Source organism: Anolis sagrei, chromosome 2 (assembly GCF_037176765.1).
Source record: "Anolis sagrei isolate rAnoSag1 chromosome 2, rAnoSag1.mat, whole genome shotgun sequence".
NCBI lineage: Eukaryota > Metazoa > Chordata > Lepidosauria > Squamata > Dactyloidae > Anolis > Anolis sagrei.
This window is the reverse complement of record NC_090022.1, coordinates 128,401,079-128,424,289: the sequence shown is the minus strand read 5'-3', so window position 1 is coordinate 128,424,289 and position 23,211 is coordinate 128,401,079. Positions and strand designations below refer to the sequence as shown.

The 23,211-nt window shown below is 42.5% G+C and overlaps 2 protein-coding genes across 2 annotated transcripts; one reads left to right on the top strand and one right to left on the bottom strand.

The window, feature by feature from the left end:
- Positions 1 to 2,437: 2,437 nt before the first annotated feature.
- On the top strand, positions 2,438 to 12,162 carry TK1 (thymidine kinase 1). Its single transcript, XM_060764376.2, has 7 exons — positions 2,438 to 2,635; positions 2,921 to 2,952; positions 5,217 to 5,330; positions 7,331 to 7,424; positions 10,546 to 10,635; positions 10,781 to 10,900; positions 11,037 to 12,162. The coding sequence occupies exons 1-7, from the start codon at positions 2,570 to 2,572 to the stop codon at positions 11,220 to 11,222; spliced, it is 702 nt and encodes a 233-aa protein (XP_060620359.2). The 5' UTR covers positions 2,438 to 2,569; the 3' UTR covers positions 11,223 to 12,162.
- A 667-nt stretch (positions 12,163 to 12,829) lies between these two features.
- Positions 12,830 to 23,211, bottom strand: SYNGR2 (synaptogyrin 2). The gene is made up of 4 exons (XM_060764377.2): positions 23,007 to 23,211; positions 18,083 to 18,320; positions 15,628 to 15,767; positions 12,830 to 14,136 (listed from the first exon to the last, which is right to left on the bottom strand). Exons 1-4 carry the CDS (start codon positions 23,145 to 23,147, stop codon positions 13,939 to 13,941), a joined length of 717 nt encoding a protein of 238 aa, XP_060620360.1. The 5' UTR covers positions 23,148 to 23,211; the 3' UTR covers positions 12,830 to 13,938.

Here is a 23,211-nt window from a genome sequence, read left to right as displayed (position 1 = left end):
ATGATATCTTCATAGGATACATTTAATAGTATGGATAGGGATACTTATATTGCTGCCAATCATTTGGATCTTATGGCCTCTTAGACAAATGACAGGATTGACAAATCGATTATCTATATTTGAAAACAAGTTAACGTGTTTAGAAACACATTTATGAACTATGATGTTTGATTAATCATACAAGTTCAATATTAACCTAAACATATGTACTCTACACTTAATCAAGTTTGATTATAAGTATAACCAACACTGAATTGCTTATCATGTATGGATCATGTATGTGATACGATAAATTAGCATTTATGTATCAAGGGGAGGAATATGTGAGGAATGAATGTTTGAATGCATGGAAAAGAGAAGAAACAGGCCTGAAGAAAAACCAACATGGAGTTCTCGCAAGGCATGATATGGGATGAACTTGGCAGTCGAAGCGAGGAGGCAGCAAGGCATAACTGAACAACAATGGACAATGAGGTATGCGGCCGAGCATGTAAGGAGTGCAGGAGGTACCCCATAAGTCATGAGGCCTGGAATGCTAATGTCTTGAACTTTGGAGAGAACAAAGACATATTGTCCTTTAGTAAGAGGACAGAGCAACCTGCTGTTGAAATGAAGAAAAATGGATTTTGGCCTATAAATGCAGGGGACCCCTGACAATCTCCATGCTTCCTGAACTGCAGCAATGGAGTGTCCACGCTTCCTCAGAAAAGACTGATCATCTTTGCCGGAGAAGGCCTGTGTGTGCATGAGTATGAATGAATGTGTGTGTGCACGAGAGCTCTCCTTGATGTATTTTCCCATCATCATGAAGATGTGTGATAAGTTCACCACAAGTGCGGTTCCCACTTCGTGGCAATTGGTGGTGATTACAAGAATGCTGGGGTATCATAAAAATGTTATAACTAGATATTGATCTTGCTTCAGCTTCTGTATGATCAGCTTTCGCAAAAAAAAAAATAATGGAGGAGTGAAGGGGCTAACAGAACTCAGAAATGTTGAAATTCTAAAATGCAAACCTAGAGAGGGGTTTGTGCCTCTCCTCTGGCCTGCAGAAGACCAAAAGCTAAGAGGAGATAATGAATCTGGAAGACACAAGATACTGTATTGTCAAGTTCGCCTAGAGAGTACTCAGGGTGGGTTAACACCCAAAATGCTTATCTGTAACAATAATGTGTGTGTTTACGTAGTTTGTAGAAGGTTAGCAGTGAAAGACACTGAAGTGGCAAAATATGAGAAAAACATGTTTTTGAATGGTTGATCCGATAAGAGAGGTGTGTGCCCATGACACAGTGAAAAGACATGTATATAAGGAGACTGAAATATCCAAATATCAGAGACAGCTCTCTTTGAAGACACTGGTCTGTCTGGGCTGTTTCTCCCTGTGTGGCCACACTTGAAATAAAGAGATTTTCTGCTTTACCTCTGGAGACTAGACTCTCTTCATTTTGCTGCCCTCTGTGACGGACTCAGCAAGGACCCCAAGCAGGGGGTCCCCTACATGAATATTTCAGCTGACCACCTTTATTAGCATTTAATGGCTTGGAAGTGCCTGGGGGGAATCTTTTGTTGAGAGTGATTTGATGTGCCTGGTTGTTTACTCTCTGCTGTTTTGCTGTTGTAATTTTTGAGTTTTTTAATACTGGTAGCCAGATTTTGTTCATTTTCATGGTTTCTTCCTTTCTGTTGAAATTGTCCACATGCTTGTGGATTTCAATGGCTTATCTGTGTAGTCTGTGTAGCACTTCCAAGCCATTCAATGCCAATCAAGTTGAAACATTCAGTTGAAACATTCACACCTAGCTCCAGCAGACAAAAGTCCTTTGTCCCACCCTGGTCTTTCCACAGATATATAAACCCAGTTTAGTATTTTCAACAGACCTCACTACCTCTGAGGATGCTTGCCATAGATGCAGGCGAAACGTCAGGAGAAAATGCCTCTAGAACATGGCCATATAATCCGGAAAAACCTACAACAACCCAGTGATTCCGGCCATGAAAGCCTTCGACAATACATTTTAGGCTTTGAACCCACTTTAATATTTTTTTTCGTGTGAGGAGCGACTTGAGAAACTGCAAACCACTTTAACTACTAAGGAATAGTGTGATTTGTAGTTTGGCAGGAAAGGCTAAGGCCTTGGAAAACTACAGCTCCCAGGATTCCATGGTATTGAGCCGGGGGTCAAGCTGTTTCATTCTATGAAGATGAAAGTCTCCGCAAACAAAGGAGAAAATGACGTTTTGATAAGACCAAAGAGTTTCAAAAGACTAGTTCCGGAAGTGTGTGTGTATGCCTCTTCCCCAATCAGCAAAACATGAGAGGAGGAAGACTTCCCTCTTTAGCTTCTGGAGGCGAAGGCGGTCAACCACTTCGAATGTAGTTTTTTCCCGCCTGGCCTGTGATTGGCCAGGACGCGCCGAAGTGTCTTTCGAGCGCCAGTTTGGTGCCAGGGCCCGTTCTGATTGGTCCATTGTCAGCGCCGGCTATAAAAGAGGGCAAAAACGGCGCGCTGAAAGGAGAGGCTGTTGATTCAAGCGTCTGTGCCTTGAAACACCGGCGGGATTTGGGAAGATGAACTGCTTGATGATGCCAGGGGTGCAGCCGGGGTCGCCTCGCAAGGCCCGGGGCCAGATCCAGGTAGGAAAAGGAGATATTTCTGGGGAGGGCAGGGGGGTCAATGAGAGTTTGGGATGCAGGGTCTGCAATTATGGGTCAGGGGCTTTATAGACAATGGAGTGGGGAAATTGTGTCCTTTATATAACGTTGGGAAAATCAAGGCATCCTTTTTTTGTGACTGGTTTTATATTTTCAAGCCGTGGATGGGGAAATCAGTGGATACAGAAACCGTGGATAAGGAGGACCAACTAATACACGAACGGGGTAAAATTCAACACGGTTTTTTTCTCTCTTTCCCCACTTTAGGTCATCTTTGGACCCATGTTCTCCGGGAAAAGGTATGTTAGAGAGATGAAATGAACATGTATCTGAACACAACTGTGACTTGGGTTCTGGTTTCATTACATGTTCAAGTACTATCAATTACATTTACTAGTGTTCTCATGATAATCCCTCAGGCTGGATCTACACTGCCATCTAATGCAGTTTGGAATTTCATTGCATGGTCAATATATACCAGGCATGGGCAAACTTTGACCCTCCAGGTGTTTTGGACTTCAACTCCCACAATTCCTAACAGCCAGTAGGCTGTTAGGAATTGTGGGAGTTGAAGTCCAAACTACCTGGAGGGTCAAAGTTTGCCCATGCCTAGTATAGACCCAAATAATGTGGTTTAACTACATTAAACTGCATTGTATGGTTCTATTCTGATCATATAATGTAGATCCAGCCTCAGTGAGCTTTAACTGTGAATTCCTGCACAGCAGAAGTTGGACTAGATAGTTCTTGCCTGCACTTTCATAAAATGCCACAGAAGGTGGTAAAGTCCAGGTTTTTTGGATTACAGCTCCCTATATTCCTGATAGGAGCATTGGGAATGGAAGTTCAAACTGTTGTCGAAGGCTTTCATGGACGGAATCACTGGGTTGCTGTGAGTTTTCTAGCCACGTTCCAGAAGCATACTCTTCTGATGTTTCACCTGCATTTATGGCAAGCACCCTCATTGGTTGTAAGGTCTGTTGGAAATTTGGCAAGTGGGGTTTATATATCTAGAATAATGTTCAGAGTTGGAGAAAGAACGCCTGTCTGTTGGAGGCAAGTGTGAATGTTGCAATTGGCTACCTTGATTTGCACTGAATGGCCTTTCAGCTTCAAAGCCTGGCTGCTTACTGCCTGGGGGAGCCTTTGTTGGGAGGTGTTAGCTGGAATTCCTGCCTGGTATTCCCCTGCTTTGTAGGTGTTGCTCTTTATTTGCTGTCCTGATTTTAGAGTTTTTTTAAAAATTTTCATAGTTTCCTCCACTCTAACGACCACCATGTCAGGCTACACAGAGAAGCTGCTGAAATTCAGTAACAGGTGGACAATTTCAACAGAAAGGAGGAAACCATGCAAATGAAAAAAAAATCTGGCTAACTATACTTAAAAACTCCAAAATCAGGGCAGTAGATAAAGAAGAACACTAACAAAAGAGGGGAATTCCAGATAAGATTCAATCAGGGTGAGGTAACACCTCCAAGTGAGGCAAGTGTGAATGTTGCAATTGGCCACCTTGATTAGCATTACATAGCCTTGCAGCCTCAAGGCCTGGCAGGAAGCAGCCTTGAGGCTGCAATGCTATTTAATGCTAATCAAGGTGGCCAATTGCAATATTCACACTTGCGCAAGCAGACAAGGGTTCTTTCTCCCACCCGGGACATTATTCTGCAGATATATAAACCCCACTTGCCTAGTTTCCAACAGACTTCACAACTTCTGAGAATGCCTGTCATAGATGTGGGTGAAATGTCAGGAGAGAATGCTTCTGGAACATGGCCGTATGGCCAGGAAAACTCACAGCAACCCAGAAGTTCAAACTATTTGGAGGAAACTGATATGGGAAAGGCAAGTCTATAAACTGGCTGTGATATAGAAACCTAGGCAAAAAGGAACCAAAGCATATCTTGATGGATTATATATTTGTTAAGATATGTGCCAGAGTGTGTTTTGAGCCACACTTGGTGGCATCTTTGTTCCCAGGAAGGTCAGCCATGACTCTACTTTTATTTCACTGGCTATGCACTTTCTTTCCTGTAATGCAGGGACAGGTAACTGGTGTCCTTTATATTTGGTTATTTTGGACTAAAACTCCCCAAATTCCTTACTGCTGGGTAGGCTGATGGAAACTGTAAGGAAAGGGGGGAAACCAGAAAATAGCAATAATTGCCTATCTTTCTTATAAAGCTGGGATTGGACTGTGTGCCTGGACTCACATGTTCAGAGTCCAGGCACAGGTAAACTTGGGCCTTCCAGGTGTTTTGGACCAACTTCCACAATTCTTAAAGGCTGTTAGGCTGTTAGGAATTGTGGGAGTTGAAGTCCAAAACACCTGGAGGGCCCAAGTTTGCCCATGCCTTGTCCAGACCTATAATGTTGCTGTTTCTCTGATGGTAAAATTGTAAGGAATGCCGTTAATCAAAGGGCCTGGCAGGGAGATCGATTTGGGGAGATAGCAGGCATTATGGGTTTTTTGAGGCAGGGTGATCAAAGTCACTAGTTTTGTGCTTCAGTCCTCCTCCTCTGGGTGCTAAGTACTCCTGAGTAGCCTCCCTTCTTGTTTTTGCAGTACCGAACTCATGCGCAGAGTCCGACGTTTCCAGATTGCGCAGTACAAGTGCCTGTTGATCAAGTACGCGAAGGACATGCGCTACAGTGTCAATGGAGTTTCCACGCATGACAGGTGAGGCGCTAAAGGCATTGTATATACAGTTCACCTTAACAGAAAGAAAATTCAAATGTAATTCTTTTTGCTTGATCAAAAAACAACCGTGGGTACAAAATACATGTATGTTGTTCTATGTCATTGATCATAGCAAATAGCTATGCAGCATATCTGACAACTTGCCATTCCAAGATTCCAGTTTTTGCTTATATTCAGTTTTTGTGCTTTTAGGGTTGTAATTTATTCCTACTTGACTTCAACCGAAATAAAGGTTACTGATGGACTGACTGGCTTTACAACTATAGTGTTGAGCTTAATGTATGATCGGTTTCAATTCTACACTGTAGAAATAATGCCAATTGGCACTTCTTTAACTGCCATGGCTCAGTGCTATGGAATCATGGCTGTTGTAGTTTTATATGGTCTGCCGAAGAGGACTGGCTTCTCAGAAAACTACAACTTCCAGGATTCCATAGGATTGGCCCATGGCAGTTAAAGTGGTATCAAAGTGGATTAATTCTTCAGTGTAGATCAGGCATGGGCAAACTTTCTAACTTGGGTGCTGCAGGGTGGCTGAGGGTGGGAGAGAAAAAGTGTATCCATCAGACCCCGTATTGCCTACTCCTGATATAGAATCCTAGAGCTGGAAGAGACCCCCAAGGGCCATCCAGTCTAATCCCCTGCCGTGCAAGAAGGCACAACCTAAGCACTCCCGATAGATAGCCTCTGTGGAAAAGCCTCCAGAGAAGGAGACTTCACCACACTCCCAGGCAGCCTGCGCCACTCTAACAGCTCTTACTCTCAGGAAGATCTTCCTAATCTTTTCAGTCGAATCTCTTTCCCTGCCATTTGAAACCATTGCTCCCTTGTGCTCTAAAGCAACAGAAAGTCAGTTTTCCCCCTCCTCCTTCTCAATGGGGCACCCTTTGAAATCCTGAAACATGGTTCTCATGTTCCTTCTCTACCTTCTCTTCTCCCAGCTAAACATCCCCAGGAGGCAGGTAGGAAGGAAAAAGGGAAGGGAGGGTGGAAGGGAGGAAAGAGAGAAGCAAGGAAAAACAAAAGGGAAGGAGGGGGAGAGGGCCGAAAGGAAAGATGAATGGGTGGAGGGGAAGGGGTAAGAGGGAAGGAGGAAGGAAGGAAGGCTAGGATGGAGAGAGAGGAGGAGGGCTGGAGAAAAGAGCCCAAGGAGCCGCATCCAGCCCCCAGGCCTGGGTTTGCCTATACCTGGTGTAGAAGTAAACTCAGTCCCTGGTGATGTGCAGAAACTGAATAAAATATGTAAAAGAGATACATGTAAATTAATATTCCTTGTGTAAGAAGGAAAGATATCCATCAGGAATTTAATAAAATGAGAGGGGCAACTAAGTTCAGATATTATTTTCTGACTTCTGTAAGAGTACTAATTGTTTTTGGTAGCTTGCTATTCTTTGACTCCAGACATTGCTGAATTGCAGCTCCCATTATACCTAATAAGCATAACTCATAATTAGGAATAATTAGAATTCTACCCAGCCACATGACTCCCCTTCTTTATTAGAGCAACCATCCACATCTAGGGCATTTTTTGTGTGTGCAAATAATGGATAATGGCTTATGTGCATAGAAGCAAGTTTTACAAGAACTAAAATGGAATCGTGGCCACTTTGGGGTGTGGCCATCCTGGCTGGGGGCTTTGGGAGTTGTCACTCCTCTGTCGTGCATCTGCAAGGAAATCATTTTGCACACATTGCTTTATCTGAACTGCTTTCCTTACATAGCCTATGGTTGAGTGTATCCAGATCAGACCATAAGACAGCATCTCTTCAGGGGCTCATGTTTTAGTAACAATTGTATGATTATCTACTGAAAGGCATATACACATAGAAAATGACAGGGAGGCAGACAATGTTTATAGAACTCTTAATTGCATTATTTTAATGCACAAGTTTAGTTGTGTAGAGGCAATCTAGATTTGAGGGTAGTGGGCACACATCATAATGGCTGATCCATGATGGAACATTTCTTTTTCTGTGCAGGAACACCATGGAAGCGGTATCTGCTTGTTGCCTGAAAGATGTGCATCAAGAAGCTCTCAGCTCTGCTGTGATTGGCATTGATGAAGGCCAGTTTGTAAGTTCATGGTGCTGTCCTGGTTTAATTGAGTCCAGGACTGCTATTCATTTATTTCCAGTATTTCTACCCCATACCTTCTCAACCCCCGAAGGGGGACTCAGGACGGCTTACATTTGGCACAATTCAATGTCACAACATATAACCAAGCAATATAACAACAATTAAAGCAATAGATGAAACAATAAATAAAACATTAATTAAAACAATAAAAACAGTATTAACAGCCGTATCGGCAATCCAGTCGAATTCCAAATCCGAAGTGCTAATTATTTCCCAAAGAGTTATTGGGGCTTGGGCAATGCTTTTATATTTACTAACTGTTGAGCTCAATGAGCCTCTTGGGGCATCCTGTGTAGTGTTGCACTGTAAGCTCTGTGAAGCAATATCAGAGCTGGGTTGCTGTGAGTTTTCCAGGCTGTCTGGCCATGTTCCAGAAGCATTCTCTCCTGACGCTTTGCCCACATCTATGGCAGGCATCCTCAGAGGTTGCAAGGTCTGTTGTAAATTAGGCAAGTGGGGTTTATATATATGGAATAATGTCCAGGTTGGGAGAAAGAATTCTTGTTTGTTGGAGGCAAGTGTGAATGGCAGCCTGTTTGAGGACATTTTCCCAAAAGCAAGTGGGTATTTCAGGAAAAAATAAGAAAAATAGCTGTGCCTTTGCTATGAATAAATCCCAAAGAATATACACTTGGCTTTATGAATGTAAAATATTTTCACAAACAGAGCAAAATATACAACCCACTCCAAGACTATTTCAGCCCACCCTTGATACAGAGCAGGGCTCTGTGAGACCTCACCAGTGCTGCTAGACTGCTCCTTCTGTGATTCCACACTGTGTAGACAAAAGTTAATGTAGGTGTAACACAATAGCATATTGTGGTGGGTTTTTTTTTGTTACATTGCTTTTCACTGCAGATTTGCGGCCCAGTTTCCATACAATTTGATCCTACCATCCTTTCTATTGTAAGGAATCCTCTTGGCTCTGTCCACACCAGTGGGAAAATCACAACAGGATGCACCTGAATGTCTTCGTACACATCCTGCTCACCTCATACTGTTTCGTTTGACGACACTTCTGTTCATGCAAGCATGCATGCAGGTGTTTGGCTTTGAGGTTTAAAAAGCACAATCACAGTGGAATTTCAGAATACTCCAAACTGCAGTTGGAATATTACATTGTTTATAGCTTTTCCTGGCTCACTTAAATCTACAGAAAGTGACCAGAGAGTTTGAGAACTTTAGTTCCAGAAGAAGGTGCAGTCTTGTTTCATCTTCAGTTTTCTAATAAGTCCCCTTCCTGAAACCACATCCTCCTTTTAAAACCTTGAGGATATGAACAGCATAGGAAAATATAAGCTATATTTCTCTAGAGTTTAATTTCATATTATCGTGTCTGTAAGAATGATTAAAAACTTTTGTCTGCAAAGGAACCTTTAATAACAGGGGTAATGAAACTGGATAATGAAGTCTGTGTCTAGAGAATAACAGCCGTGTTTTTAGAATGAAGATTAAGGAAGTGAAGGTAGCTGAACAACCTGTGGTGTAACAATGTAGTCAGGAAGTTCAGCACTCCTTGCTAAGCCCTGTAGCATAATACTGGTTCCTTGTTTTGAAGCAGTAAAAAAAAAATCCCTGTTGCATCCTAGGAGAATTCGTGGTCAGCTAAGGCTGGTTGGTGCAAAATGGAATTGTCTTCAGCAGAGTGGTTTGTATATCAGCTGCTAAAAGTTTGGGAATTATGTTGTGTTGTGTACCTTTTACTTCTCAGAAACAGCATTTTTAGATGAGGTACTCTCCTCCTATATAAGTGGTGTCAAATGTGTGGCCCTCCAGGTGTTTTGGACTTTAGTTCTCAACATTTCTTGCCATTGGACAAATTGGGGGCCCAAACATCTGGAGAGCTGCAAGTTTAACACCTCTGTCCTAGATGGAAGCCTTAGGTCAGGGCACATTTGGAATTTAAGGCAGACATTTTTGCCTTCTTGGTCCACTTTAGGCCCAGGAGAGATTGTTTTCTTAAACAGAGGAGCCATTTCCTGTTGTGAAGGGCCCTAAAACATAGTGAAATGCTCTCCATGCTCCGTTTTCTTTTGCAATGCGGGAGGAGCCCTCAGAAATCTCAGTGGACTCTATTATGGCCCTCTAATCTACTGCAGTTGCCCATTTCTGTCAGTAGAGGCACTCCCAAAATACCCACTTCACAGAAAGACAAACTGAGGCTAAGATGCAAGTAAGTGGCCTAAGCTGAAGTCAACACAAATGAGATCTGTTCCCTCAAATAGAGTAGAATCTCACTCATCCAACATTCTGTATTATCCAATGCAATCTGCCTCCCACCTGGATCCACAGTGGTTTCAATACATTGCGATGTTTTGATGCTAAATTCGTAAATACAATAATTACTACATAACGTTACTGTGTACTGAACTGCTTTTTCTGTCGATTTGTTGTAAAACATGATGTTTTGGTGGTTAATTTGTAAAATCTTAACGTGACGTTTAATAGGCTTTTCCTTAATCACTCCTTATTATCCAACATTTTTACTTATCCAACGTTCTGCCGGCCCATTTATGTTGGATAAGCAAGTCTCTACTGTATGTACAAGTCAAGTATCATTTATCTGAAATGCTTGATAAAGAAGAGTTTTGGGTTTTTAAGTGTGTGTGTGTACGTGTACATACACATGATATCTTGAGAGATAGAAGTCTAAATGTGAAATTCATTTATGTTTCAAAAACATTTCCTTCACATATCTTGAAGATTTCTTGGCTACAATTTGCACTATCTCATTCCCTCATCTTGTTTACAGTTTGGCCATGTCTTGTGGTAGTTATCTCCAGAGGTCTTTGGGCATTGTTCTGAGTTTTAAATTGTTGTTTTATATGCTATTGGTTTTACTTTATTGTAGTGTACTGTGAGTTTATTTTATGTTTTGTTTTAGGCACTTTGTGCCATATGTAAGCTGCCCCGGGTCCTTTCAGGGAGATGGAGGCAGGGTACAAAAATAGTTATTATTGTTGCTTCTCAAAACAGGATTTTCTTGTTGAACAAGGGATGATATATTTTAGACTAGAATTGCACTTTCCAAAATCACAACTTATCTTCTCCCTTCTAGTTTCCAGATATCATTGAGTTCTGTGAGGCAATGGCCAACGCAGGGAAGACTGTCATTGTGGCAGCCCTTGATGGGACCTTCCAGAGAAAGGTAAAGTTTACCTAAATTTCTGTATTTCATTTGGTCTTGCTTTTACGTTGCCTTGAGGCCCAGTCTTAGACAAAAAAGTGGATATAATGTGAACAATATTTGGGCCTTCCAACTGTGATACCTTTGTGATGCTGTCTTGTTGCAGGCATTTGGCAACATTTTGCAACTAGTTCCCTTAGCAGAAAGTGTGGTGAAACTGAATGCTGTCTGCATGGAGTGTTTTCGTGAGGCATCGTACACAAAGAGGCTAGGAGCAGAGAAGGAGGTATGCTTCCAGGGAGTTTCCCCTTCCTTTCCTTAGAAAGGCTGATCTTATGAAACAGAGACATACCAGTTGTAAATGGAGGACAGGAATTGTTCAGTGAGGGATGCCATTAAAACTCTTCTTTTGTCCCAAATAGGTGGAAGTAATAGGAGGAGCAGACAAGTATCATTCTGTCTGCCGCGTCTGCTACTTCAAGAAACGGCCACAGCAGCCGGCTGAGAACAAAGAGAACCTACCAGTTGGTCATAAGCACTTGGATCTTCCTGCTTCCCGGAAAGTCCTGGGTGTTTGTCAGAACATTCAATGGAGCTCCCCAAATTGAATACAAGAACTAAGGGACTGTGAGGTGGGCTGGGACAGGAAAGCAATTGTTCAAACTTCATTTTGGCTCTGGGTTGCTTAAGCTGAGTTGTTGCAAAGGACCACGCTCATCAAAGAAAAATCTTCTGTGTAGGAAAAGCAAACTGGAGCCCAATGTAACAGGCTTTGGGATTTTGCTGTTCTGTGTTGAAAACTGCTCTCTGCTAGTAATGTCTATCTTGCTTGGTCTTTAGAGGCAAGATTTCTTAATGTCAACATGCTACAGAATTGCTTTTTATTTCCTCTTGCAATATTTACTTCTGAATTTAACTGCCATGTCTGTTTCGGATAGACAGTACTCACTGGGGAAACGTATTTCATATAAAGACCAGAACACTACGTTTCAAGCTCTATTCTTGTTGAATACTATTTGAAGTCAACTTCTTCCCAGTCCTTGCCTATGTGCTTTATTTAACAGCTAGCTCATTTGACAATATCGCTTGGATCTTAGATCTATGCGGCAGTTCTGTGAACTTTTGCTGACTTCCAGAATGAGTACTTGGACCAGAAAAGCCTTTCCACAGCTGAAGTCTTTAACCTTGCAGTGTGTAGTTAGAAGCTGAACAAGAAATACTTAAAAATTTAGACTTTCCCAGTGTGCCTTCACTTTCTAATTTATTCAGACTTGCAGGTAGCATCAATCATGTCCAGTCTTTATGCAACTGCTATCTCTAAATGTCTGCTTCTGACCGATTATTCTTACTATTGTCGGCTTGGAGTGATGAATTAGTGACTGCGTTCCCTTTGACAACCAGCTTATGCTACTGCACTTAAACGTAACCTAGGGCCACTCCATTTCCCTTCAGGGCAGTATGAAGATGTGTTGTACTTGCCTGCAGGTTTCATTTAAAAGAAAGGTTGTTTTTAAGTAATGCTGTCTTAATAAAAATGTTAATATTCAATGTCTGCCTCTACCTTGGATCTCATTTGATTTCTATCCTCATTTGTAGGGGCTAGCTGTTTGTTTACTAAGAATTTACTCACTTCTCATATATACTCAAGTATAAGCCGAGGCACCCAATTTTGCCACAAAAAAACTGGGGAAACGTATTGACTGAGTATAAGCTGAGGGTAGGAAATACAGCAGCTATTGGTAAATTTCAAAATAAAAATAGATAACAATAAAATTACATTAAGTGAGGCATCAGGATGTTAAATGTTTTTGAATATTTACAAAAAAAAACTAAGATAAGATTGTCCAACTCTGGTTAAACCATTATTCTAAACTTCAGTGTAAATGTGTTTACGTATCCTTCCAAAAATAGAGTAAAATAATAAATGTAATAAAAATAATAGAGTAAAATAATGGAAATGTAATAATACAATAATAACAAAGTAAAATAATAAATGACCTTGACTCAGGTATAAGCTAAGGAGAGCTTTTTCAGCCAAAAAAATGGCTGAAAAACTCAGATTATACTCAAGTATATTTGGTACTTCACTCCTTGCCCCTATGAAACAGAATATCACCTTCTGGCTGAGAAAGGCGGTATATAAATACAGTAAATAAATATTTAACTTCCCCCCTGAAACGTCAGGACCATAACAAAACTGACCAGACAGTCTACATTGGTGGGAGTGACAAGCTTTATTTCTACTAGTAACACATCCAAAACATTCCTGAATGCATTAGTATTTTCCCAACTGTTTCTTGTAATGCAGAAACAGTTCCCCAGTGCCTCAAAGGCAGGGACTACGAGGAGTAAACAGAAGGCACAGCTTTCCCTGAAAGGCCTGGTACCCCTTTGGGGAAGGTTAGCAGTGTAAGCTTTCTGCAAGTGCATTTTCCATACCAGATACAACTGGCCTTATCTTGGCTGTTTTATTTGGCAGCGACTGATACAACATTCTATGAGAATACTTAGCACAGAAAAGCAATTGTTATGGTCTTCAGTGTGAGAGCCTGGCCCCTCCCACTGCGAGCCAGGACTAAAATTGGCAGCAAACTAAGCACACAGAAACCGGACTTCTATTCTCTGTAATACATTAATTCAAATCTTTATATACAAATTCTTTGAAAGAAATAGCAAGACCTTCAGGCCTAGGCTTTGGCATTCCTGGCAGCTGAGGAGCAAGAACAAGGCACTTCACCTGCATGACTCAGTCTAGAAAGGCAGCCCCATAGGAGCCGTGGGAACTAAGCCCCTCCCTGGGTCTGAAATAGTAAAAACGAGTTAAGGATCCCAAGGCACCTGATGGGAAAGGCCTGCACTACTGGACTGGTACAAGCAAGAATCTCCACTTTGGTATCCACAGTAGAAAGGAGGAATACCTTTCCTCTAGTGCTGGACAAAATCTCTAGCCAGTGTCAGACCAGGAGTTGGGGTTAGCTGCAACAACGCAGACACAACCATCCAACTCTTTTCAACACACAGAAGTCCTCTCCATAGATTCAGTGACAGCTACATTTTTCAAGGCACGCTGACCAGCAAGAAAGCTTTCCACCCCGAAAGGAACAGAAAGCATTTTTTATGAGGAAATAAGCTTCAAAAAAGGACGGTACAGCAGGAATACTTCAGAGACCATTGCACACACACACACATATATATAACAATCACACGGAAAAGCCAAGGCACTCTAGCTCTTCAGAGCAGAGGCCTTTTCCCCAACCCAAGCAGTGAATCAATTGCACTTATGTGGCTATCCCTGCCATCTGCTTTCAGCAGTACCAGTGGCAATCAGTACACAGGGGGAGGCTGGTAGCCCTCTGAGTCCTCCACTGTCCGGGTGAAGGGCGGTTGCTGGTAGCTGTCATGGCCAACATTGGGGAAACTGGAGTAGGGGGGGATAGGACCTGGAGCAGGGTCGACATAGCTGTGGTCAAAATCTTGGACACCCATGCGATAGCGTTGCAAGGCAAAAGTGATCAGGAGCCCCTGTGGAGAAAAAAAAGATTATCTTTGTAGCTTAACATCCACAGAACTGTAGTCTGTGAACAGAGACATAGGCCTTCATCCTATTGGTCAATCCAAACTAAAGGAGTCTTGCTGAATAAACATGCAGATAAATCTTTGATAAAGAGTTCTGTACTTGTCAAGACTATTGAGTCAGGTAACATTGTTCACAACCTGTGCTTCCCCAGATGTTTTGGCCTTCAACTCCCAGAAATTGAAACTGCTGGTAAACTGGCTGGGATTTCTGGGAGTTGTAGGCCAAAACACCTGGGGATCCACAGGTTGAGAACCACTGCTGTAATGTTTCATGCCGCATCCAGTGTCCCATTACCTCTCCATCGACAGACAAATTAAAGTGAACTTTACTGTACCAAGTGATTATACATGAGTCTAGAGCTCAGTTGTTTTTACAACACTTCCTGTGAGGAAAGTCAGTGTGACATCTTTGTTGCAGATAGAAGGCTCAGGAAGGGCCACACTGGGAATTAATTAATTAAAACTACCAAGCAGATGTATTTCTGAAAACTTTGACACTAGATGTACAAATAACACGGCAAAAGAGATATATTTCTATACAAAAAATAGAAGCCAGTTCACTATATATAAACAACATTTTAACCAAAATTCACTTTACTTTGTGAAACAATCAGATCAGATGACCTTTGCAAAAATAAACAAAAATATTTTGATTTTTCTAGAAACCATCTGAAAGCTTTCAAAATCCATTCTAGGATGACTTTTGTCTTTCAAAAAGCCTCCACTTTTCACTGGCTTCGCAGTGAAAGAACATCACAATGTTCACAGGATGAACATTGGCATCAGGAAAACGCATCAATTGTGGAAGTAACAGAAAAACATAGATGATTTTTTAAAATAGCATTTTGCTTTTTAATAAGAACTCTTAGCATTATAAACAGTTATTTTTGACATTACTTCATAGCAAAACATAAAATACATAATCACAAAACCCCTCCCCTTTTCACACAATTTCCATTTTAGTGGCAAGAGCTATGCTTTTCAATATGCCAGGAGAGTTGGTGAGGCTGCTCTGTTTTCTTTCTGCTTTGTTCTTCACACATACTCAGTAAATTATTCTGGAGGCAGTTGTTTACTCTGTTGAGTGTAAGCACACACCAGCTATAGTAGGATCACTTAAAATGGAATCCCATTCTTTCCTGGTCAAGCTTCATTGCATTGTTTACTGCAGACATATTGCTGCAACATAAGTTTCTCTTCCTGCCACTCTCTTCCATCACTCCCTAAAAGGGACTGGGTGCCCAGAAAAAAGACTTTGTAAAAACAATCCCAGAAGTGTAGGCCTATAATGACAATTGAATCAACTACCTCCTCGTTTTGTGCTCAATTTCTTTAATGAGTTAGCATAGCAACTGCCCAATGCAAAAGGTAACGGGTACAGTGCCTGGAATATTTTCAGCTTTCTTAAGACAGAGAAACAGATAAATCCTCACTCACCCATGAGAAAATGGAGAAGAAGCTGAATGCAATTGAGGCACGAGCAGAATCAGCACCAATGATTACAACTGCAGACTGTGTTGATGCCCACTGGTTTGTCAGCACACAGAACCCAATAAACCACAGAAACGTCCAAAGAGCTGAGCAAAGAAATATTACCATTTAGCAACAGAAGAAGAGACTAGATGATATATTAACAGGAGAAAGAAAAACATGTTTTATATTATTTTAGGACTGAATTCCTGCAAGTTAGTTTTCACAAACATATCATAAGCACAGGATGTTGTGCATTCCCCAACTTGGATCTCTGCTTGTCTGATAACTCTCATCATTTCAGACTATGGACCCATAGGGCTCAGGGAAAGATGATGGAAAATGAAGTAGAAAACACTCAGAAGGATCCGGTTTTGATCAAGTTAAGAGGCTACCACTTCAGCTCAGCCATTGTTAGTTCTTCCACTTGGAACATATGACTGAGTAACAGCAGTTTGAGCCCTGGCTTCTACAGCATTTGAAAACAGCTCTCCACACTGAAAACTGTGTGGACCAAGTTTTGCTTGATTGTTGAAATCTGGGCCTTGACTCATAATGGTTTCATGTTTTTGAGAAAATGTGTTCATTCTCTCCTGTTTCATGGTGCAAACACATCACTATCAAGCAGTTCACAACCTGTATAACTAAGGGTTTATCAAATAAAAGGGGGAAAGTCCTTGGATGTACTAGCAGTCCCTGAGTTATAAACATCCAACTTACGAACAACTCGGAGTGGAGGTGTTCCTCTCCAGCCAAGGTGAAGGAGGCTAGCAAAAGGAGGCTTGGATGAGAAGGAATGCAAAGGAGCCTGTCAACAAGATCCCTCCCTTCCTCCCCAGCCAACTGACTGGAGTTTCATTTTTAAAAATGTACCTGTTCAAACAAATTTAACTTAAGAACAAACCTACAGAACCTATCTATTGAGATTTTCTAGTTCTTTTTGTTTTGGTTTTACCGGCATTGTCACGTTTTGCATTCCAATTTTTTCTTGAAATATCCCGAATTTCCCTGGCTTGTGTTCTTCCTCATCCCATGGATCGCATTCGACATCTGGTCTCAGGCAACATCTCATTGATTTCCACTGAGCCTCTTTTAAGCTTTAGTCAGAGGAGTTTACATTTAATTTTTTTCTAGCAATATCACACTAGTAAAGCATTAGCATAATTTTATTTTAATGCTCATACTCTTCCTCTCGCTTGATCAACACTGAATATGGGTAAAAGTTTCCCCTTGACACTAAGTCTAGTTGTGTCCAACTCTGGGGTGGTAGTGCTCATCTCAATTTCTAAGCTGAAGAGCTTAGACACCTCCAAGGTCATGTGGCTGGCATGACTGCATGGAGTGGTGTTACCTTCCCGCCAGACTGGTACCAATTGAGCTACTCGAAAGACAGTTGCATCTGTCAAGTAGGAAAATTAGGTACCACCTTGTGTGGGGAGGCTAAATTAACTAATTTATGAGGCCATAAAAAAGACTCCAGCGAAAAGCATGCGGGGAATGCGGAAGTACTTCATCAGTGTCGCAGATGGATGATGAAAGCGACAGCTCCCCTGGCGGCCAGAAAAAGTTAAATAGCCTCTGTGTATGTCTGTATATGTTGTATGTCAATTGGCATTGAATGTTTGCCATATATGTGTACACTGTAATCCGCCCTGTGGGGTGAGAAGGGCGGAATATAAATACTGTAAATAAATGTAAATAAATAAATACTCACATTTGAATGTTTTTGAACTGCTAGGTTGACAGAAGTTGGGGATAACAGCGGAAGCTCACCCCGCTCTCTGAATTCAAACTGCCAATCTTTCAGTCACCAAGTTCAGCAGCTCAGCAGTTTAACCCACTGCACCACTGCCATCTTAGCTAGTACTGGCATAATAGAACCAGGCTGCCATAGATAAGATGTATTCCATTTTGAGTTAAAGTAACCTTGACTTGAGAAGTGGCAATGAAAAGTCTTTTGGTACATTCCTTGGGAATAGGATGCAATGGGGAAAATATAATGCAAATCTACCACTCTGCCTTCAAAAACTTGGGAAGAACAGTAACAAAAACAGGAACTTTCTGATTTTTCTACTCCATCTAGATGGGCTCTAGGATATTTATGGTAGGGAAGAAGAGGGCTGTAGTTCAATGCTCATTCCTCCTTGCAAATACTATGCTTATAAAAAAAACCCCTGCAATATCACAGTATTTTGGAAACATCTTCCCTAGAAGGCACTTTCATTCACACACAAAAGCACTGTGCCAGGGGATTTGAGTTGCTCCAAACACAAACAGATCATTTGGGGGGGGGGGGGGGACGGGACAAAGGGAAACATTGTCAAACTCCAGAGACAGAGGGAAAGGAGGGAGATAACATGGACAGAGCCCAGCCCCTCTCTCCAGAGAATTGCTTTGAGTGATATGTCCAAGAAATACATACCTGAGAAGCCCAAATCAGCCATTACAAGGTACTTGCGATCCGTGACATTGCTAATCTGTGGGAAGTAGATATCCACCATGAAGAAGAAGACGCACGCAAGAAAGGCAACCACACCGATGCCAATGCCATAACGACAAGCATGCTCATTTTGGTTAAAGACGCAGTGGAGTTCATCTCCACTATGAAGGTTGGTATAGCCTTCCCCAATGATACAGGAAAAAACTATGAGTGCAAAGAGCTGCAAAGGAGAGAGAAGGGTGGGGAAATAATATAGCATTAACAAATCCCACAAGGAAAGAACTCACTGAAAATATAAATCTCTTATGATGAAATAAGGAAGCCCTTACTATTCTAATTATTGTTGTTTTAAGCTGTTTATTTTAGGATGTTTTAAATTTATCATTGATGTATGTGGATTGTTGTTTACATTATTTTAAAATGTTGTAAGCCGCTTTAGGTCCTGTGAGGGAGAAAAGCGGGATACAAATAAAGATGTATTATTATTATTATTATTATCATTATCATTATTATTATTATTATTAATATTAATATTGCAAGATGCTCAGTTGCATCCCAGAGTGTTACAACAGCTACATGATACTCATTCATAACAGTACACAAAGCAACAAAGGTGCATTATGGATCTGACTTCATACCAAAATAAGACAAAACTATGTATGTCATCAGAAGGTTTGCCATATTAGTTTGCTCATGCCACAAAATGTTGCAAGACTTTTACTGTCAGTATGGTGGATTGCTAGATACTGTCCTAAACCAGATGTGGAGTTCCACTGTAGCGTGGACAAGGCACAACAAATGAGCCTTTCCATGTTTACATCTTGCCTCTAGAGCCTTCCTTCTTAATTTTCCCACTCAGATAAAATCCCCTGTTCACAGTTTTGACCCCATACCATTAATTCAACTTTTTCTTTTCCTCACAGTATTACTCCCATATAACTATCTCTCCTTTTCAGGCTTGGTTCACTACACATCTCCATAGGTCTTCCTACATGGAAATGGTCCATTTGAGCAATAAGCAATTCCCATCCAGTGTAAACAGCTAGCAAGGGAGGAACATTCCTCCCTCTTCATCTTCCCATTAGAAAGAAAGGGCAACCCCCCTTATCTCTGTTCAATGATAACTGGGATTCCCAGAAGCATATGCCACTCAACCATCCAACTAGAAAGTCCAAAGCCACATCCCCACCACAACTGCCTATCTCAGACTTAGGTATAACAGCAAAGAGCTGTACCCATCCTTTGTTCTCCCCAATGGGGTAGATAAGTGTTTCTCAAACTGTGGTCCTCCGGGTGTTTTGGATTTCCGCTCCCAGAAATCCCAGCAAGCATACCAATTGTTGGGAATTGTGGGAGCTGAAGTCCAAAACATGGAGGAGCACAGCTTGAGAAACTCTGGGGTAGAGCACAGAGAGGAAGAGCTTCTGGAATCCAAACGGTACACAATTACAGCTCTAGGATTCCACTTTAACTAGAATGGCATGGAATCTTGGGATCTATAGTTTTGGGAGAGGTGCTTACAATCCTCAGTCAGGGAGATCCTTTGGTGCCTCTCATGAAACCACAGGATTTTATAGGATGAAACCATGGCAGTTAAAGTGGAATAAGGGGGGCTTGCTACAGCGTCATTCTGGAAGCTGCACTTGAGCCTTAAGAGTTGGTTGCACCTGCCTCAAATATTATTTCAGATGAGGGACTATTTCACACATGCTTCTGAATCCCAACTGTGAGTCTGTGCAGATTTCCTTTCCCATATGGGGAAGGCATGTATGAAACAAAGCTCTTCATTTGTTGAAGCTCCAGCAGTCAGCACTACCAGTGAGGCTGTGTCACTGAATCATGTCATCTGGGATAGAAAAGACTGCTTATTCATATAAATGCAGTCCGTATAATCTGTGGGTACTAGAGAACTGTCAGTTGATGAAACCCTGTAATGTTTCTGCAGTGACCCAGTGGAGAATGCAATGCCGGAGACCAGGGTTAGATTCTTCACTTAGTCATTGGTTTGATGCTGGACAAGTCACACACTCTCAGCCCAAAAAACCCTGCAAAAGGGTCACTGTGTGTCAGAAATAATTTGAGAGCATGCAATGGCAGCAATGTGTTTCAGCTTGTGGCAAAACTCCAACTGCCAATTTAAAAAGATTTTCAACAAAAACACACACACAAAAAGAAAAACTGCTAATCATAAGTGACAATATTTTAAAGTATTTAAGGAAAGCCTGCTGAATCCTGGTTATGGGATAAAAGTAGTCTGTAACAACTAGGGTCCTAAGATACTTCAAAACCTAATTCATTTATTATAGCGCAGGCTCTCAATTATATTTTCCACTTCATCTGATGACTAAATACACTTAGTTTTAAATATATTTATGGATATAGGCATACAGGAGTAAAAATTGTAGGCTGTTGGGTGGGTGATTTAGAAGGATCAGAGATTAGCTTTCATTTAATTTGCCTGATTGAACAAGGCTGCTCTCTCCTTCCTAAATAAATTCTATTTTTTCTCATAGCTTGCCCAGTTTCCCCGTACTGGGGAATTTCCTTAAACCTATAAATACAGTGGAGGGGGACTCCAGGAGCTTTGGAGAAGGAAATGAAGGGTGTTATGAAGCAGTGACAACAACAACTCCTTTCTCGAAGAAGCCTGGATCAAATTCCCAGCCCGGTCAGCAGGAGTTCATAAAAAGACAACTGAAACCAGCCAGCCCCCCAGCTTCCTTCTCCACCCGCAGCCCATCAGCTGACACTCACATGGCTGGGCTGCTTCTGGAAAAAAACATAACCTAGGAATTGCTTCAGCCAAGTTGTTCAGACTCAAACCGGACTAGGACCGAGCAGAGTAGCAGCCACCCGCTGGCTTTGGAAAGAGAATATGAACCCCTGCTAAGCTAAAAGCAGGGGTTCCCAGACTCTAGACTTAACTCTAAAGCAGTGATTCCCAAGCAGACATTATACACCTAAAGAAGTTATTAAAGCAGAGTCCCCCAAACACTAGTCCTCTGGGTGTTTTGGACTTCAACTCCCAAGAGGCTTAGCTGCCCTGGCCAACGGTCAGAGGTGGTGAAGTCCAAACACTGAAGATCAGAGCTTGGGAAACAGTGACGTAAAGCCTTCCGTCCACACAGACACAGAGTTGAGTCAGTGCACCTGCGGCTGCCTGCTTCTCCTTGGGCTCAAAGCCAGAGCGCCACCCATGGAAACGCGTTTCACGGAAGCAAAGGCCTCTCCTCAAAGCAACTTGGTCAAGTCATTGCCAACTGAGGAAGAAAGGGAAAGAGGCTTTGTTTTTTCTGTCCGGAAAACATCTGGCATTGTCTCCTTGTAGATGTCCAGGTTTCCTCCCAATGATACCCCATGACAGGGCATTGTTTTGTTGTTGTGTGTCTCCAAGGCATGTCCAACCCATGGGACCCCAAATCAGGGGGTCTATTGGCAAGGGCTCCCTTTGTCTCCCTCTGAGTCCAACAGAGTGTGGTTTGCCCTATTTCACATCACATCAGTTTTCTCTTTTGGCCTATAAAGTGGCTACTGGTATTTATCTGAAAGATTTTTGATGCCGCACAAATCATGGCAGAATTACGGCCACCCCACCCCACTTTAACTGTCATGGCACCATCTTAGGAAATCTTGAGAATTGAAGTTTGTGGCAGGGCACCAGAGTTCTCAGACAAAAGGGAATCCACCTCACAAAACTACAAATTCCATGAGTGCATAGCATTGAGCCATAAATAAATAACTTTATTTGTAGCCCACTCTATCTCCCCGAGGGGATTCAGAGTGGCTTCCAACATAATAAAGGCAAACATTCAATGCCTGTATAAAATAAGTAAAAATGTAAACAACACAAGTTACACAAGTTAAGCCAAATTGTTTAAATAATAACAATTAAATAAACATTTAAACCATTAAAAGCCAGCTAAGATAGCATAAATCCATTTTCTTTCCATTCCAATTATCAGTGTTGCAAGCTCTATCCCTCCTTCTCAACCACCAAGAAGGCCCCCTCTCTTGCTCCCACCAGCTGTACTTGAGACAGGGGTGGGACCAAGAGTAGGGCCTCCTCAGTTGATCAAAAAACCCAGGCAGGTTTCTAGGAGATGTGGTTTTCTACATAGCCTGGGTCCCAAACCATTTAGGACTGTATAGGTAAAGTAGTGGAGCTACTGTAACATGGGAGTTGTCCGCTCCTTGAAAGGCACTCAAGTTAGTAACCTGGCTGCCAATCTCTGAATCAGTTGAAGCTTCTGAACTACCTTCAAAGGCTGCCCCACATAGAGAGCGTTGCAATAGTCCATGCAGGATGTGACTAAGGCTTGGACTACCATGGCCAGATCTGGTGTCTCAAGGTATGGGCACAGCTGGTGCACAAGTTTTAATTGCACTTAGTGTGGTGTTAAATTGCTACAAGATGAAAATTTATGGGTGGCGTCCACCTTGTAGAGCAGTTGTTTTGGACTTCAACTCCCACAATTCCTAACAGCCTACCGGCTTTTAGGTATTGTGGGAGCTGAAGTCCCAAACAACGGGAGGGCCCAAGTCTGCCCATGCCTGCTGTAGAGTAAACAAATGCAACTTGGCAGCACTGTCCTGGCTCAATGCTATGAAATCCTGGGAACGGTAGTTTCAGAAAGTCTTCGGGCCGGTGCTTTACCAAAGGACACCTCCCGGGATTCGATAGCATTGAGAAGTAGCAGTTAATGCGGTGCAAAGGTGGGGCAAGCACGGGGCCAGCAGCGGGCAGCGCGAGGCCATTTCTGTTCTGTTCTGCTCCGGCCACTTCCGCTCTGCTCCCTCGCGCAAGCCCAGGTACTTGAAGCAACCAATCAGGAGGCCGCACCTCAGCCCTCCCCGGAGCGTTCGGAGAAAGGACCCCCTCCCTCCCGCCCCGAGAACCCCCGCTTACGGCGCTGAGGAGGCGCGCGACGACTTGGGGCTGCTGCAGGAAGCGCCAGAGGTCGAAGGGGCCTCCCGCCTTGGCCGCCCCGTAGGCGCCCCCGTCGGCCTGGCCCCCGCTCTCCACGCCACCGCCGCCTCCGCCCTCCATTCCTCGCCAGCGCTGGGAGCTCGCTGCGGCCGCCACGCCCGGACTTGAGTTTCCTCCTCCGCAA

Bases quoted from the DNA above. Each gene is read 5' to 3' on its own strand.
- TK1 (XM_060764376.2), top strand. From the start codon at position 2,570: ATGAACTGCTTGATGATGCCAGGGGTGCAGCCGGGGTCGCCTCGCAAG. The intron at 5,331-7,330 runs GTGAGGCGCTAA...TTTTCTGTGCAG, and splicing joins GGAGTTTCCACGCATGACAG to GAACACCATGGAAGCGGTAT. The intron at 10,636-10,780 runs GTAAAGTTTACC...GTCTTGTTGCAG, and splicing joins ATGGGACCTTCCAGAGAAAG to GCATTTGGCAACATTTTGCA.
- SYNGR2 (XM_060764377.2), bottom strand. From the start codon at position 23,147: ATGGAGGGCGGAGGCGGCGGTGGCGTGGAGAGCGGGGGCCAGGCCGAC. The intron at 18,321-23,006 runs GTAAGCGGGGGT...TCTCCTTTGCAG, and splicing joins TCGCGCGCCTCCTCAGCGCC to CTCTTTGCACTCATAGTTTT. The intron at 14,137-15,627 runs GTGAGTGAGGAT...TTTTCTCCACAG, and splicing joins TCTTCTCCATTTTCTCATGG to GGGCTCCTGATCACTTTTGC.